The sequence below is a fragment of the Balaenoptera acutorostrata genome, chromosome 6, assembly GCF_949987535.1.
Source record: "Balaenoptera acutorostrata chromosome 6, mBalAcu1.1, whole genome shotgun sequence".
NCBI classification, from domain to species: domain Eukaryota; kingdom Metazoa; phylum Chordata; class Mammalia; order Artiodactyla; family Balaenopteridae; genus Balaenoptera; species Balaenoptera acutorostrata.
Window position 1 is genome coordinate 107,857,680 of NC_080069.1, and position 15,444 is coordinate 107,873,123.

Genomic DNA, 15,444 nt, shown 5'->3' on the forward strand with positions numbered 1-15,444 from the left:
GCTCCTCCCTTACCTCTTGGGAGCAGTCCCATAGAGCTATCTGAGAGGCTGTCTTCTGGGCTTAAGTCCCCAGATTGTCCGCCAAATAAAATATAATTCTCAACTTTTAGGTTATGCATTTTTTTCAGTCAACACAGACACACAAAGAGAGGAGAATGCCATGGAAAGACAGAGATATACAGGGAGAAAATGACCATGTGAAGCCGAAGGCAGAGATTGGAGTTATGCTACCATAAACCAAGGAATACCTGGGGCCACCCGAAGCTGGAAGAAGGAAGGATCCTCCCTAGAGACTTCACAGAAAGCCTTGCCCCACTGCCACCTTGATTTCAGACTTCTAGCCTCCAGAACTGTGAGGGAATAAATTTCTGTTTTAAAACACCCAGTCTGTGACACTTTGTTACAACAGCACAAGCAAACTGATACAGGTGGTTTAAATGTTAAATAAAAAAAAAAAAAGTTATGGTAAAATGCTGAATAAAGAATAAAGTACTCCACAAAGAGTATTTTTTAAATGTCTCGGTCTATGAGGAAAACTATTAATGTGTCAAGGGTATGCAAAGCCACAGGATTAAAATAAGTGCATTTTCCCAGGGTGTTTATTTTACTCTGAGATTTTTGTGGGAAGCATGGTAATTGATTTAACTGGTAAGTAATTTAAACATTTTTTAAGGCAAACAGATTTTTTTTTTAAGAGAAAAGAAACGGTTTGTTGTTGTTGTTGTTTTTTTTTTTAAAGTTTTACTTGATTTTATTTATTTATTTATTTATTTTTGGCTGTGTTGGGTCTTCGGTTCGTGCGAGGGCTTTCTCCAGTTGCGGCAAGCGGGGGCCACTCTTCATCGCGGTGCGGGGACCGCTCTTCATCGCGGTGCGCGGGCCTTTCTCTATCGCGGCCCCTCCCGTCGCGGGGCACAGGCTCCAGACGCGCAGGCTCAGCAATTGTGGCTCACGGGCCCAGCTGCTCCGTGGCATGTGGGATCTTCCCAGACCAGGGCTCGAACCCGTGTCCCCTGCATTAGCAGGCAGATTCTCAACCACTGCGCCACCAGGGAAGCCCTGTTGTTGTTTTTTGAAAGCATGATTGGACTATATCCCCAGACTGTCAGGAGTACCATTAGCTCCTCCCTATGATGGGGGAAAGGTCAGTAAAAAAATATGATGAGTCCTGAATTGAGACTTTGGGCTTGTAACTGTGGTTTTCATCAGAGTGCTAACTCCCCACCTTGTCTAAGAAGGGGGTATAAGTGAGGTCTCAAGGCTGGGAATAAACAGTTTGACAGTAACTCTCGCATCTCCCCCACCTGCAACACAGTGGTTGGTAGAAGAACCCCAGGCCTCTGTCCAGAGAGGCTCCTCGCCATTCCGGTGAAACAGGTTGCACTAAGTCTCCAACATGGCTGAAACCCAGGGCAGAGGGCAGTCCCTCCTTTTCGCTGGCAATGTTGCTCAGAACAGATCATCTGAGGGTCTTTGCCTTGACAGGATCATGATCTGTGGTCATAATGACAGGCACCATTTGCCTCATTTTCCTTGAATTCCTAAATATCACCTCTCTTCTCTTTTGAGACTTAAAAACAAACCTTACTTAATAAAGTATCAATAGAAAGATAGCTGCTGTCGTAAAATGTGGGTAGTCTTTGGACGGCGGTTTGGAGCATGTCATGAGCCTAACTGGCCTGGATTTGTACTCCAGCCCTGCCACTTCCCAGAAGGTGACTGTAGGTAAGCCATTTAATCTTGCTGAGCCTCGGTTGCCTCTTTTGTAAGATAAAGCTACTGATGCCTACTTGAATCACTGCTGAAAAGATTAATTGTGACATAGGACAGTATCTGTGGAGTGTCTGGTATATTGGTGGCGTTCAAAAAATGGTCCGCTCTTATTCGATTGACCCCACTGAGTCATTCCGCAGCTGGACTAACTCTAGGTCAGACAGGGGATGTGATTTGCCTAAGGTCACATTTCTGAGTCTGACTCACTCAGCAACTTCTGCGTGCTGGGCACAATGCTAACAGATACGACAACCAGCAGGCAGTGTCCTTCAGGGAGTTCACGGCCCACTGCTGACAACTGCAGGGAAGTGGGTAATTAAAGTCCAGCCTGGTATATGCTTTGTGAGAAATCATCAAATTGCAAGTACTTGCTGGGCAGGCAGTGAGCATACCCTTCATTAAATGCAAACCACTATATATTAATAATCTCAGTTAATCCTATAGCAAACCTCATCTCCATTTAGAAAGAAAGAGGGACTTCCCTGGCGGTCCCTTGGTTAAGACTCCGTGCTTCCACTGCAGGGGGCACAGGTTCCATCCCTGGTCGGTGAACTAAGACCCCTCATGCCCCATGGTGCGGCCCCCCAAAAAAAAAAAAAAAAAAAAGAAGGGCCGAGAGGTTAAGAGGCTGGGTTCTCAGAATCAGGTTCCAATCTTATCAACTTGGGACCCTGTTATTCAGTCACCTCGGCATCAGTTCCTTATCTCATAGGGTCATTATGAAGACTAAGTGAACTATGCACGTGAAGTGTTTAGCTGCAGCCGGCCAGTTTCGCTATTGTTTTTGTTCGTTGTTTTATCGTTGTGAAGGGTCACAGTGTCTACCCGGGATGTCAAATTCAAGCCCATCCTCCTTCAAACTCCTTCCTATTCCTAAGCTATACTATATGGTCACCTGCAGGAGCCTGTAGTTGGCCGCAAACGACCCAGGGCCCTCGCCTGCCAACAGGCTAGACCATCTCTTACCTGCGAAGACTCTTACCCCTCCTGGCTCCCCCAAAACTAGACTTGGTTTTGGGCTTCTGGGTAGCTTCAATCTACAGGGACAGAGGCTGGAGAGTGTGCTCTCATATCTACCTCCGCTGTCGGCCTCCCAGCTGAGTAGGAGTCAGAATCCTTCACGAGAGCAATTTGTTCATCAGATAAACTTATCTCTAGGCTGCTGCGGTGTGTCACACGGAGAACTGAGGGGCCCGAAGCGCTACCTTCCCAAGCGCGTCCTGGTTCTGTGCTTGCCCGAGAATGGATGTTGTATTGTCTCCTTGGCCCATTTCTCAGATGGCAAAGCTGAGGTGGAGCGAGGCCTTTCTGACAGGTGCCAAGGCTTGGCTGACGAACACTCCTGGAGGCCATGGTTTCGCAAAGGGGTTGACACAGATTGGAGTCAGACACGTGAGTGCTGGTTTAGCTCCCGACTTGCTGAGCGAAGTTGGGCCTCAGTTTCTTTAACCGTACAACGGGTACAGAAAGCTGAACTACGTGTTCCCAAGACACCTCGCCCTTTCCAGAGGGCCGCGAGCTCGGGCCCCGCTGCCTACAAGCCCCAGCATGCCTCGGGGGGGCGGGGCGCAGTGACGGACAGGCGGCTCTGCGAATTGGCGCCCGCCAAGGGACGGCGCGTTGGCGCGTGCGCAGAGCGCGGCGGGCGGGTGGGCTGGCAGCGGTGGACGCGTCGGAGCCGCGGGCGGTCAGGTAGGGGGCGGGATGGACGGTGGGGTACGCGGGACCGAGGCCGGAGTCGCGGGCGGTGGCTGCCGAGCGGCGCGGGGGGCTCTGCCGGTGTGCAGCGGCCGGTCCACGCCAGAATGGCAGGGTCTGGGGGACCGGATCTGAGGAGTGGGACCGGGGTGGGGGTGGGGCTGCGCGGGGGCAGGCTCGGGAGGCGGCGGGGGTCCGAGAAGGGGCTGAGGAGCTCGGAGGAAATGCGGCCGGGGAGGGGAGCGAGGGGCTCTGAGAAGAGTCGCGGTGCAGCATCTCGGGAGGTATGAGGTAATGTGGGGCCCTGAGGAGAGACGGGTGCAGCATCTGGGAGACGGGAGAGGATCTGAAGGCCTTGGAGGGACCAGGGTTGCAGAGTCTCGGACATATGAAGGAATGGGGGAGGCTTGGTGAGGCTTGGGGTGCAGAATCTCAGGAGGTTTGAGGGAGTCTGGGGGCACTAGGCTTTGGGGCGGGGGGCGAGATCTGAGGTCAGAGGGAGCAGGGTCCGGGGCTATCCTCATGGCTGAGGAGGAAGCGTTTTCCCGAGTGGAATCTGGGGAAGAATGAGGGGCTGAGTTCGTGCGGGAATCAGTGGGAAGCAGTATCTGGTCGGCAAAAAGAAGAGACCTGGCTAAGGTTTGAAGCGACAGAAGACACGGGTGGGCAAAAGAGGAAGGAGCAGGGCTTGAGGGCGGGGCAGGATTCCTGATGGCATGCAGGGGGTGGAGGCTCAGCTTGAGGGAGGGCACACATGTGAGGTGTGGGGCTGGGGTGTTAAACTGTGGTGCAGGGCTGAAGGCTGCAGAGGTTTGGAAACAGAGATTAAAGGATCTGTGTCAGAGCGATTCAGGGCACATGAGTGAGCAACTGGTGAGGCTGGCAGGGTAGAGCCCAAAAGGCTGGAATTCCGTATTGTAGGAGTTGGGAATGGGATTCAGGAAGGGTGGAACGGTGGGGTGGAGAGGTACTGATTGGACTGTAGAATTAAGAGACTGAATAGAGTCGTGGATGGGTGTCTTGGGCCGTTAAAGGAATTCTCCTGAAGTCTCTGCATGGGAAGCAAAGGGAGTTCTGGGGACCCAAAGACCTAGAAGTAATGTATGAAACTGTATATGAGTGTATGGAGTTGAGCAGAGTTCAGGGGTCCAGCAAGAAAGTCGTAAGTCTTTGAGCTCAGGACTCCTGAAGGAGCCTGACTTTGCCTGTGAGGGGCAGAACCTCCCTCAATTATTAGCCAGAGATCCCTTATCATGAGGCAGCGGTGGTACGACCACTGACTCCACTCTGAACCCCAGACCTGCTGAAAGTGGTAGGCTTCGGGGGGGCAAAGAGAGCGGTCAGTGGAATCATAAAGCAGGAGGCTCTTCCAGGTCATCTGTCCCAGCCCCGCCTTTGCCTGTCCCTTCAAGCTGTGGTGACAGCTAGTGTGTGAGACTTCCAGGGGATGAGTGGAACATGATCTCACGTCTTATTTTCCTTATCAGTGATATAAGTAGATTGGATTAATCCCACATGAGGTGTTGGAACTGGGAGAGAGACAAGAAAAGGGATCTCAGATGCATTGAGCATTTAGTCCTGGGCCAAGTTCTAAAGAAATGGTTCCTAACTGGCAGTGGTTTTGTCCCCCAGGGGACACCTGGCAATGTCTGGAGCCATTTGTGGCTGTTATAGTCGGGGCGGGGAGGACTACTGGCCTCTCGTAGGTGACACCAGGGACGCTGTTAAACACCCTACAGCGCACGGAACAGTCCTCACAACAAAGAAGTATCGGGTCCAGAATGTCAGTAGTGCCAAAGTTGAACTCTGCGCCAGAGTCCGATATCCTGGATTCCGATCTCGGCTCTGTCCTGAATGAGTTACTGAGCCTTCCTGTACCTGGTTCTTCATCTGTAAAATGGGGTTAATAACAGGACCTACATCACAGATTATTGTGACGACTCAGGGAAGTAGATCAGAGTGCTTCGTGTCTGGTGCATAGTAAATGCTCAACATTCAGTAATAATTTCATTTTCATATCTACTTTCTTACTCATTTTCATAACAGCCCTACTAAGTAGGTGCTACAATATCCAGTTTTACCCATAAGGAGACTAAGGCTTAGGCAGTGACTTGTCTAAGGTTCCATAGCTAGAGATGGCAAAGGTAGCTTCATATTCAGATCTCTGGAATCCTGTATGTTCTCTCTTCCCTTGCTTTTTCTTTGCTGGGGCCTGCCTGGTCTTACTATCTCAGCCCATTCCCCTCTAATGAAAGGATGGCCCAGTGAGTATCGCTGAGTATCATATTGAACTGTAAAGGGAATAAATCCACCTGATTAGGTAGGGAGTAGCCCTGGACTTTGTTCTTGATTTGCTCTTAGACCAGGACGAGTGGGTAGATAAGGAGAGGATCTTGAGGTTAGCAGGCAGGATGAGGTACAGGAGACTAGAGGGTGAGGTATAGAGGCCATTGGCTTGAAAAAAAATACTTCATAGCAGGGACGGAGGCTGAAGGCCTCTCTGTTCCAGAGAACAGTTACTCTGGAAAGTAACTCCTGTTCTGAATGATCTCTTGTGGGCTTCTTTCCCTTGGAAAAGAATGACAGCATTTGCTCTGTCAACTCCAGGACTAGCTATAGCATTGCTGAGACCAGCTCAGAAACATAGTAGGACTGGATCAGAAGGCCAGAGACTTAGCTGGAATATCCACACACAGCCCTAAGGAAGATATGTAATGGAAATGGAATCAGCCTGGGAATCAGAGGCTTAAAGTTCAAAATCTTTCCTCTGCTGCTAATTTACTAGGTGATCTTGGACAAGTACTTGCCCTTATCAGCTTCAATCTCTTGAAAACAAGAATAGCTACCATTTATTGAGTGCTTATTGTGTGCATTATCTCAGTTAATCCTGCCAATGATCCTGCTAATAATCTAGGTGCTCTTTTACATTTTACAGATGAGAAAACTAATAGGTTAAATGATTTACCCATGGCTCCATAGCAAGTTGCAAAGCAGGGATGTGAGCCCAGATCTGTCTTGACTCATAAGTTACATTATACTAGTTTTAGTAGAAAGGCTTTTTCAATACTTAAGAGCCCATACACTCAGGTCTGGAGAGCGCTTGGTGGTCAAAAGTTTACAAGGCCCTTGAAGTGGATCATTGTCATGCACACGGATGCGCTGCCTCTGTGACACTACTTCCATTAGGTTCTTCTAGTGGAACAATCAGATGAAAAACCCATTCCTAGGTACCTGTACCAGCCTCTCAGCCAGAGTGCCTAGAGCTAATGGTAGCCTAATCAGCTAGGAAACTATAATACACCTTTTGCGTGGTTGTGGTTTTATGGCTGGGAGTTGACACACCTGGATTTGAATCTCACTTCTACTACTTAGCAGGTTTGAGACCTTGGACAGGTTGCTTTTCTTTGAGCCTAGTTTCCTTATTTATAATGAGGAATAAAACATACTTCACATAGTTATTATGAGAATAAGAGGTAATGTGTAAAAGGTGCCTGACATTCAGTAAATCGCAGTTTTATGAGAGGTAGCAATTATGAGAGGATGGTGAGGCTGGAAGGGGACTGAGTATTGCTTTGCCAAATTTCATTGAACCTAAGCAGCCCCCACTGGCCTCCCCCAAATTCCCATCCCCTCCTGTACCTTTCCCAGGATCTGCTTCCTGATCCTTTAATCAAAAGCTCATGGTTAAATGTGCATATGCTGTATGCAGAGAAAGGAACTGAGAGTTGGGTGGGTCGAGATCAGTTGGAAGTCCCCCGAGAAGACTGCTGATTTTCCCCTTGTCCTATATTCTTTGAGTCTTATTGGCAGCATTGCACATGTTTGTGGAAGATTCAGGGGATCCTTTCTAGGTCCTGCAGTTTTGGAGGAAGACAGGACAGACAAGTGTTTTTTTTGTTTTTTCCAGCAAACTCTATTATTGATTTAGAGTTCTAGCTAAAGGTTTTTTTTCGCTACAAACATGCCCTTCTGGGTTGTTTTGTGTGTCCCACAGTGGTACAGCTTTGGGGTCATGCCTGCGTTTCCCGATGAGCCCCTACTTGCAGAGTTTATCTTAGCTGTTGGCAGGTACCTTAAATGCCCTGAGTAATGTAACGTTAAGAATCCTCTCCCACACACAGAACTGGGTGAGTGTCAGATGAGGACCTCACTGACTTTCTTAAAATCAGCCCTGCTAGCCACTCCTGGAGAGTGACCATTGGTGGCAGGGAGATGGTTATGCACTTGCTTCGCATTCCATTCAAATGCTGGAGGAATAAACAAAGTTTAGAAAGCTGTCATGAAAGGAAATGTGATAAGCCTTGGGAAAAACCCAGTCAAACCAGGGGACTGTATCAGAAGTAGGATGGACTTTTATGTCTTGTGAAAGGAAATGTAGGTGCTGTTTCACATGTTTTCTAGTTTTTATGTGAAGAACTCTGTTCCTGGCTGTTTTTGCTCAAAATTATATCTCCAGTGTTTTCATGGGGCTGGACTCATAGTAGGTGCTCAGTAAAGATTTGTTGTTTAATTAATTTCTTAAAGTCCTGCAGTTTTGCTCATAGCTTAAGCCCCCCAAGGGGCTAACAGGTTTAGGGAATAGAGACATCTAGAGAACTATCCCATGGTGGGGATTCAACCACTGGATGGCAGTTTGAAACCTTAGGTCATCTCTAATCCTTTGATTTTGAGAACAGATAAAACAATCTCCAAGGAAGGTTCAGAATTTTAATTTTTCAAGTGTATTATCTGGTATCTTGGGTACTGTCTGCCTTTCGAAAAGTGCCTGTTCATTCCTTCTCACTGGCTGGGTGGTAGCCACCGCCACCACTGCTGCTACTCCTGCTACTACTAAAATCTGTTTTTTATTGCATAATTACTTTTATGGCCCTCTTGGTATTTTCTGAACAAGAGAAGTTGTGAATTCATTTGCCAGTTTCTAACATGGATATCTAGTGTCCTCAATCAAATTCCTTCAAAGCTGACAGGTTCTTTATTAATCTTTATGTGCCTTTATATGCCATAGAAGGAAAGATTCTTCATCCTTTCAAATGCAGTTTGTAAACTAAATGCTTTGTTAATACTAGTACTAGTTGTTAGAATGTTAATGCTGTTCCTGATTGTTACTAAAATTATGATAAATAGCAGTTTTTCATTGCATACCTGCCAGTTTCCAGACTAAGCACTTTCTATGGATTGTTATCACAGTAACCGTTTCATAAAGTAAGAAATTATCATCACAGTAACCTTTCTATAAAGTAAGAAAACAGGTTTAGTGAGATTAAATAACTTGCTTCCTGTCCCACAACTTGTAAATGACATGCTGATTTGATCCCAGTTCTGTCTGACTTCAAGGTTCATAGGTTTTTGTTTTTGTTCTGCTACCCTTGTTATTTATGTCATAGACTGGGGAAAGCCTAGTGGTGCCAGAAGCAGCTAGATCAGGCTAGGGTATGACTACAGAATTTTCCTGAGTCTTAGGGCAGCTGGAGCAAACACAGCTTAAGGGGTAGATTCTCATCTGAAGCTGAATCAGAGCTGGGCTAGTATCAGTATGGGGTGTGCAGTACTAATCATGAGATCAAAGAAATTGGTGGGGTGGGGGGCAGTAAGCTGAGGTGAGGGGTCAAGAGTTGACAGTACAAAGTGCACAACAGGAAATATGTTCAAAGTATCAGGGAGGCAGCCAAAATTGTAAATAACATGTTGGGGGTTCATTCTGATTGGTTTTAGATTTTATAGCTGGCAGAAAATGGGCAGCTAACTTAAAGACTTGGGATGATAAGACAATTCCTTTCACACATACGTCTTTTCAAGGGAAACTGAGTTTCAAACTGACTTTCCACCTGAATCCTTCTCGGTGTTAACAATAATGACCAGCTGTATCCTTCTGGAAGAGAGGGGCTGTATCTGCCGGCCACATAGCCTCAGACCTAGGAAAGGCCTGAACCATGTCTCCCATTTCTACAACCTGGGAACACCACTTTCAGCAGGAGCCTAGCCTGATACACAGCTATCTCCACGCCTGACGCTTTAGTGATGGGACCTCATGTTTCCTGGCAAAGCATGGCAGCTTTAGGAAAGGAATCCTTGATATTCTCTTTTGCCTCAGAGAGCCTAGTGAAGCTGCATACAGCTGAGATATTTTGGGGAATGGGCGTGGGCATAGTAAATTCATTTTTTAAAGTGGATGGCTTAAACAGGGAGGCAGGAAGCTTTTTAATTGAAGGAGGTGGTATGATATTCCAGAAAACTGGAGAAAGAATTTGCTGGTATTTTTACAAGTTGGCAGACTTGTTTAATTAACTGATCTGCAGTGCCAGTTCTGAGAAGAACAGATGTCCCTGTGCACTGTAAAGTAACATGCTCTGGATCCAGATACCAAATGTTGCCCTCAGTCTGTTGTCCCAGATGATGGAAGAGAGAACTGAAGCTATTGGTTTGGAATTGAGGAGGTTTGCATGGATCCTGAGTTGAGGTTTCTATCAGTGTTTCTATACGATTGCAGCCAGACCCATGACATTTAAGCATTCAGCATTCACAGCTTCGGAGAGTCCCATGAGACCTTTTAGGTTCATGGTATGTGGTAATGTGTTATTTTGTTGAGGCATGGATTTGAATCATAAGAGGTTGCCAGGCTGGTGTGTGGGAGTGGGTCACTCAGCTAATAAATCAATCTAACCCACTCTAGAGCAGCTAAATCTCGTTATTCTTTCTTAATTGTGGAGACAATTCTATGCTGTTAGGCAGCATTTCTCAGAGTACGGTAAGCGTTGTATGATGGGAAAAAAAAAAGCCTGAAGTAATGTTGGGTTAAATAAAGTTAAAGATATCTGTACTGCATGGTTCTACCGTGTTTGCACCATGTGACCTTGAGCCAGTTTTTCTGAGCCTTCGCTTCCTCATCTGTAAAATAGGATAATGAAAATAGTACCTACATCATAGGGTCATTATGAGTATTAAATGAGATTAAGTATATGGAGCATCTAGCATGGTATCTAGCACATAGTAAGCACTAGATGTGTACTCTTTCCTTTCCAGTAGAAGGAAAGTGGGATTTCAGGGAGGTTGGATTGACTTTAGACAGATTGTGCATGTCTGCTCCCGAATATCTGTCAGACTGTGATACGAAGCTAAATATGGGGAAATTTGTAACACGTATCTCCGCGCTGACTCCCCTTCTTCTATATGGGTGGAGAAAGCATTAACGACATTTGCAAAGCTTTTCTCCGCTTGCTGCATTGCCCTTAAAACCAGGCTAACTGGTCTTCCTCCTCCTCCTTCTCGATGGTTGACCATCTGCAGATCACAAGACTGCACAGGTGCAGCTGTAGGATTTGCATTTAAGAAGGGCTGAGTTTATCCTTGTGCCTCACCTTGCTAGATCTATTCATTCTTATTTTGGGGTATAAATTGACATTGACATAAGGCTGCAGAGAGAGCACTGAGACCTCTGTGGTTCTACTTCATGAGCATATGTGGATCGAGGAGGGTGGGAGAATTCATGGCATGTACTGCTTGTAGGAGGGGGTATTTCAGGCCAAAACTAAGTCCCTGATAAGGGACTACCATTTCTCAAATCATCCGGGCTTGAGTCTTTGGCTATCTTAGCTCTACCAGTTCCCCACCCCAATCCACTCAGCTAACAAATCTTAGTGATCGTACTTATGGAATATTGCTCAAATGCATCTTCTTTCCATTTCCACCACCTGCTCCCTAGTTCAGGCTCCCTGTAACTTTCGCCAGGCAGTTTTGCAGTATCTTCCAAACTAGTTTCTCTGCCTTTCCCCCCACTCCATTCAAGGCTTTGATCATATTAGTTCCCGGCTCCAAAACATGCATTGTTTCTCTGTGTTCATCAGAATGAAGTTCCAAGGTCTCACTTTGGCTCTGAAGACTTCTTATAATCATTCCCCAATTTACCTTTCCAAACCAGTCAGTGACTGAACTGAGTGATGGCAGCCATTGTCTAAATGTTTCTTGAGTGATTTAACTCGTAGAGGCAGTGGAATAATGGCTTCCTTTTCTCTTTAGCAGGGTTCAACCCTCTGGAGCATGGACACTAAGCCGTTCAGTCCTGGGCTGTGCTAGCAGGCCCCCTCAGAGCAACAGCAATGGCTGCGACAGCAGCTTCTCACCTGAACCTGGACGCCCTGCGGGAAGTGCTGGAATGCCCCATCTGCATGGAGTCCTTCACGGAGGAGCAGCTGCGGCCCAAGCTCCTGCACTGCGGCCATACCATCTGCCGCCAGTGCCTGGAGAAGCTGCTGGCCAGCAGCATCAATGGCGTCCGCTGTCCCTTTTGCAGCAAGATTACCCGCATAACCAGCCTGACCCAGCTGACAGACAACCTGACAGTGCTGAAGATCATTGACACGGCTGGGCTCAGTGAGGCCGTGGGGCTGCTCATGTGCCGCTCGTGCGGGCGGCGGCTGCCCCGGCAGTTCTGCCGAAGCTGCAGCGTGGTGTTATGTGAGCCCTGCCGGGAGGCGGACCACCAGCCTCCTGGCCACTGCACACTCCCTGTCAAAGAAGCAGCTGAGGAGCGGCGTCGGGACTTTGGAGAGAAGTTGGCCCGTCTGCGGGAGCTTATGGGGGAGCTGCAGCGCCGGAAGGTAGCCTTGGAAGGAGTCTCCAAGGACCTTCAGGCAAGGTATAGAGCAGTCCTCCAGGAGTATGGGCACGAGGAGCGCAGGGTCCAGGAGGAGCTGGCTCGCTCTCGGAAGTTCTTCACCGGCTCTCTGGCTGAGGTTGAAAAGTCTAATAGTCAAGTGGTAGAGGAGCAGAGTTACCTGCTGAACATTGCCGAGGTGCAGGCTGTGTCTCGCTGTGACTACTTCTTGGCCAAGATCAAGCAGGCAGACGTAGCACTACTGGAAGAGACAGCCGATGAGGAGGAGCCAGAGCTCACTGCCAGCCTGCCCCGGGAGCTCACCCTGCAGGACGTGGAGCTCCTTAAGGTCGGCCATGTCGGCCCCCTCCAGATCGGGCAGGCCGCTAAGAAGCCCCGGACGGTCAACATGGAAGACTCCTGGGCCATGGAGGCTGCAGCCTCTGCTGCCTCGTCCTCTGTTACGTTTAGAGAGATGGACATGAGCCCTGACGAAGTGGTTGCTAGCCCTAGGGCCTCGCCTGCTAAGCAGCGGGGTTCTGACACAGCCGCCAACATCCAGCAGTGCCTCTTCCTCAAGAAGATGGGGGCCAAAGGCAGCACTCCAGGCATGTTCAACCTTCCGGTCAGTCTCTACGTGACCAGTCAAGGCGAAGTGCTGGTTGCTGACCGTGGCAACTACCGTATACAAGTCTTTACCCGCAAAGGCTTTTTGAAGGAGATCCGCCGCAGCCCCAGTGGCATTGATAGCTTTGTGCTGAGCTTCCTTGGGGCTGACTTGCCCAATCTCACTCCTCTCTCAGTTGCCATGAACTGCCATGGGCTGATTGGTGTGACTGACAGCTATGACAACTCCCTCAAGGTATACACCTTGGATGGCCACTGCGTGGCCTGTCACAGGAGCCAGCTGAGCAAACCCTGGGGCATCACAGCCCTTCCATCTGGCCAATTTGTGGTAACTGATGTGGAAGGTGGAAAGCTCTGGTGCTTCACCGTTGACCGAGGGGCAGGGGTGGTCAAATACAGCTGCCTCTGCAGTGCTGTGCGGCCCAAGTTTGTCACCTGTGACGCTGAAGGCACAGTCTACTTCACCCAGGGCTTGGGCCTCAATCTGGAGAATCGGCAGAACGAGCACCACCTGGAGGGCGGCTTCTCCATTGGCTCTGTGGGCCCTGATGGGCAGCTGGGTCGCCAGATTAGCCACTTCTTCTCGGAGAACGAGGATTTCCGCTGCATTGCTGGCATGTGTGTGGATGCCCGTGGTGATCTCATCGTGGCTGACAGCAGTCGCAAGGAAATTCTCCACTTTCCTAAGGGTGGGGGCTATAGTGTCCTTATTCGAGAGGGGCTCACCTGTCCCGTGGGCATCGCCCTCACACCTAAGGGTCAGCTGCTGGTCTTGGACTGTTGGGATCATTGCATCAAGATTTACAGCTACCATCTGAGAAGATATTCTACCCCTTAGGGGCTGGGAAATGGCAGTTTCTTCTGCTCCCCAACCAACCTCCCTTCCCTGTTCCTTGGTTGTTGGTGGTACTATAGTGTAGACTTGGCCCGTGTCCTGATTCCAGCTGGCTAGTCCTAGAAGTTTAGAAGCTCTGTCTTCTAGTGTGTTTCATTTGCATTATTTCCTCGCCTAGGTTTAGAGCTTTAACAGATGCATTACCCCAGATAGGACACATGATATGAGGTTAGCTGATGTTTAATTAGAACTTAGGCACTTCTAAGGCTTCAGTAGAGAGCCTCTTTCCCCCGTATTTGAAATTTCCCCATGTACTGAATCCTCGTTGATTTTCCTCTCTTTTGGCTTTGATAACTCTGGTCCATTATTTCCTTCCTATTATAACATGCTCCGTCTGTGACACTTTCTCTTCAACTCGGCTGCATTTAGTGTGCATGCATTTAGTGGGATCTACTCTACCTTTCAGTGACACTTCGGACATCATATTCCTGTGGCATGATGTCTCAGGTCTGACCACCTTTACCAGTGTGAAAGACCATTCATTTAGTGCCACCATGGGAGCTATATAGTCCCTTTGGGAAGCAGTACCTCTTGGCTCTGGGGGTTTTGTGCCATTTTGGATTGGTCTGTAATTGCAGGTGTGACAGAGAATGGATTGACCCTCGTTGGTGTCAAAGGCTTTAGCCTGGAAATCGCTTGCCTCTTAAAGGAGCATGTGGATTGGAATTATGCCAAAGCATAGGACGTTGGAAATAAACAAAAATAAATGCTAATATAGTCAGCAAACATTCTTGAATAGTCTCTAGAGCACATCAATTTTCATATTACCTCTCTCCACTGCCCTGTGCTAAGAGTTGTCTGTGGAATTGTACTACACGGGCCAGGGCCTACAAAGTGGGGAGGTGGACACATCTCATTTTCATTGCTAAAGCAAAATTGTTTGGTCCTTATTCTGTATTTTCCTCAAGTCAGTGCATAATATTTGGTTTGGGGATTTATTTCCATTCCTCTATCAAGCATTAACTAATTGATAATTGTTTCTTCATCTCTGGTGTTCATGTCTTTTAATTAAATATGGAATTTGGGAGGGGAGGGGAGGGGAGGGATAAGTTGTACCTTGCCGCTTTGCTTCCATGTCTGACACTGCATTCTTTGAGAGTAGTACGAATCTACCTAGGTCAAAATTCAGCAAAAAGCACTATTATGTAAAGATAATCCAAAACTTACTTGCACATACACGTGTACAGAATCAGCCCCCAAGGTCTACAGTCACCAACACCCTGTTCTAAACTCAGCCTCCACCATCTGCTTTATCCTTATAATTACAGTTCAACAAAGGAAGAAACTTGTGCTTTTAGGAAGCCGAGAAGTGGGTGCAGGACTTTGTGACAGGGTTCCTCAGGCTTTGGTGTTTACCAAGCAACATATCTTGTACTCTGGGTGCAGGGCTGATGGCAAGCCAAAAAACTGTTACCTTGCTTTCACAGACGCCAAAATCTGCTAAGCCAAGCTACTCAAAATTGTGTTTTTGGTGGTGGTGCTGCTTTTTTGGCCTCTCTTGGGATAGCTGCCAAAGGATAGGAAAGGAGCTAATTAAGATGATGTTGAACTGGTCTGTCTTGTGCTTTTCACCTGGAGAAAGCCCCATGTTCTGATTATGAAATTGCATCTGATTTCTAAAGATTGTATAATTGAGAGGAAATTGATCCAATTAAAAGTGCATCACAAATGACTCCACTAGTTGTTAGAGCCACTTTATCCGTGGTAGCACCTGGAAGCAGGAGATCTATCTTTGCTGTCAGTGGGGGACTTGCTGAGGCAGTAACGGTGGCCGGCCGAGGCCTTTGGCACAAGGTTTGCAGCAGAGATATGGATATAACATTGTGGGCTGGCTTGACATAAACAATGCCAGGAAACCTCC

The 15,444-nt window shown here is 47.9% G+C and overlaps 2 protein-coding genes across 7 annotated transcripts in view; one reads left to right on the plus strand and one right to left on the minus strand.

The window, feature by feature from the left end:
* Nucleotides 1-15,444, minus strand: part of ASTN2 (astrotactin 2) — a 913,616-nt gene that overhangs the window by 208,292 nt on the left and 689,880 nt on the right. The gene's annotated exons all lie outside the window — the stretch shown is intronic.
* TRIM32 (tripartite motif containing 32) lies at nt 3,403-15,256 on the plus strand. 4 transcript variants are annotated; one of them, XM_057548647.1, is made up of 2 exons: nt 3,403-3,465; nt 11,488-15,256. In XM_057548647.1, the coding sequence occupies exon 2, from the start codon at nt 11,565-11,567 to the stop codon at nt 13,524-13,526; it is 1,962 nt and encodes a 653-aa protein (XP_057404630.1). In that variant the 5' UTR covers nt 3,403-3,465; nt 11,488-11,564; the 3' UTR covers nt 13,527-15,256. The 4 variants fall into 4 exon arrangements, with proteins under 4 accessions (XP_057404630.1, XP_057404631.1, XP_057404633.1 ...); XM_057548648.1 differs by having other exon boundaries at nt 3,406-3,465; nt 11,485-15,256; XM_057548650.1 differs by lacking the exon at nt 3,403-3,465 and adding an exon at nt 3,678-3,762.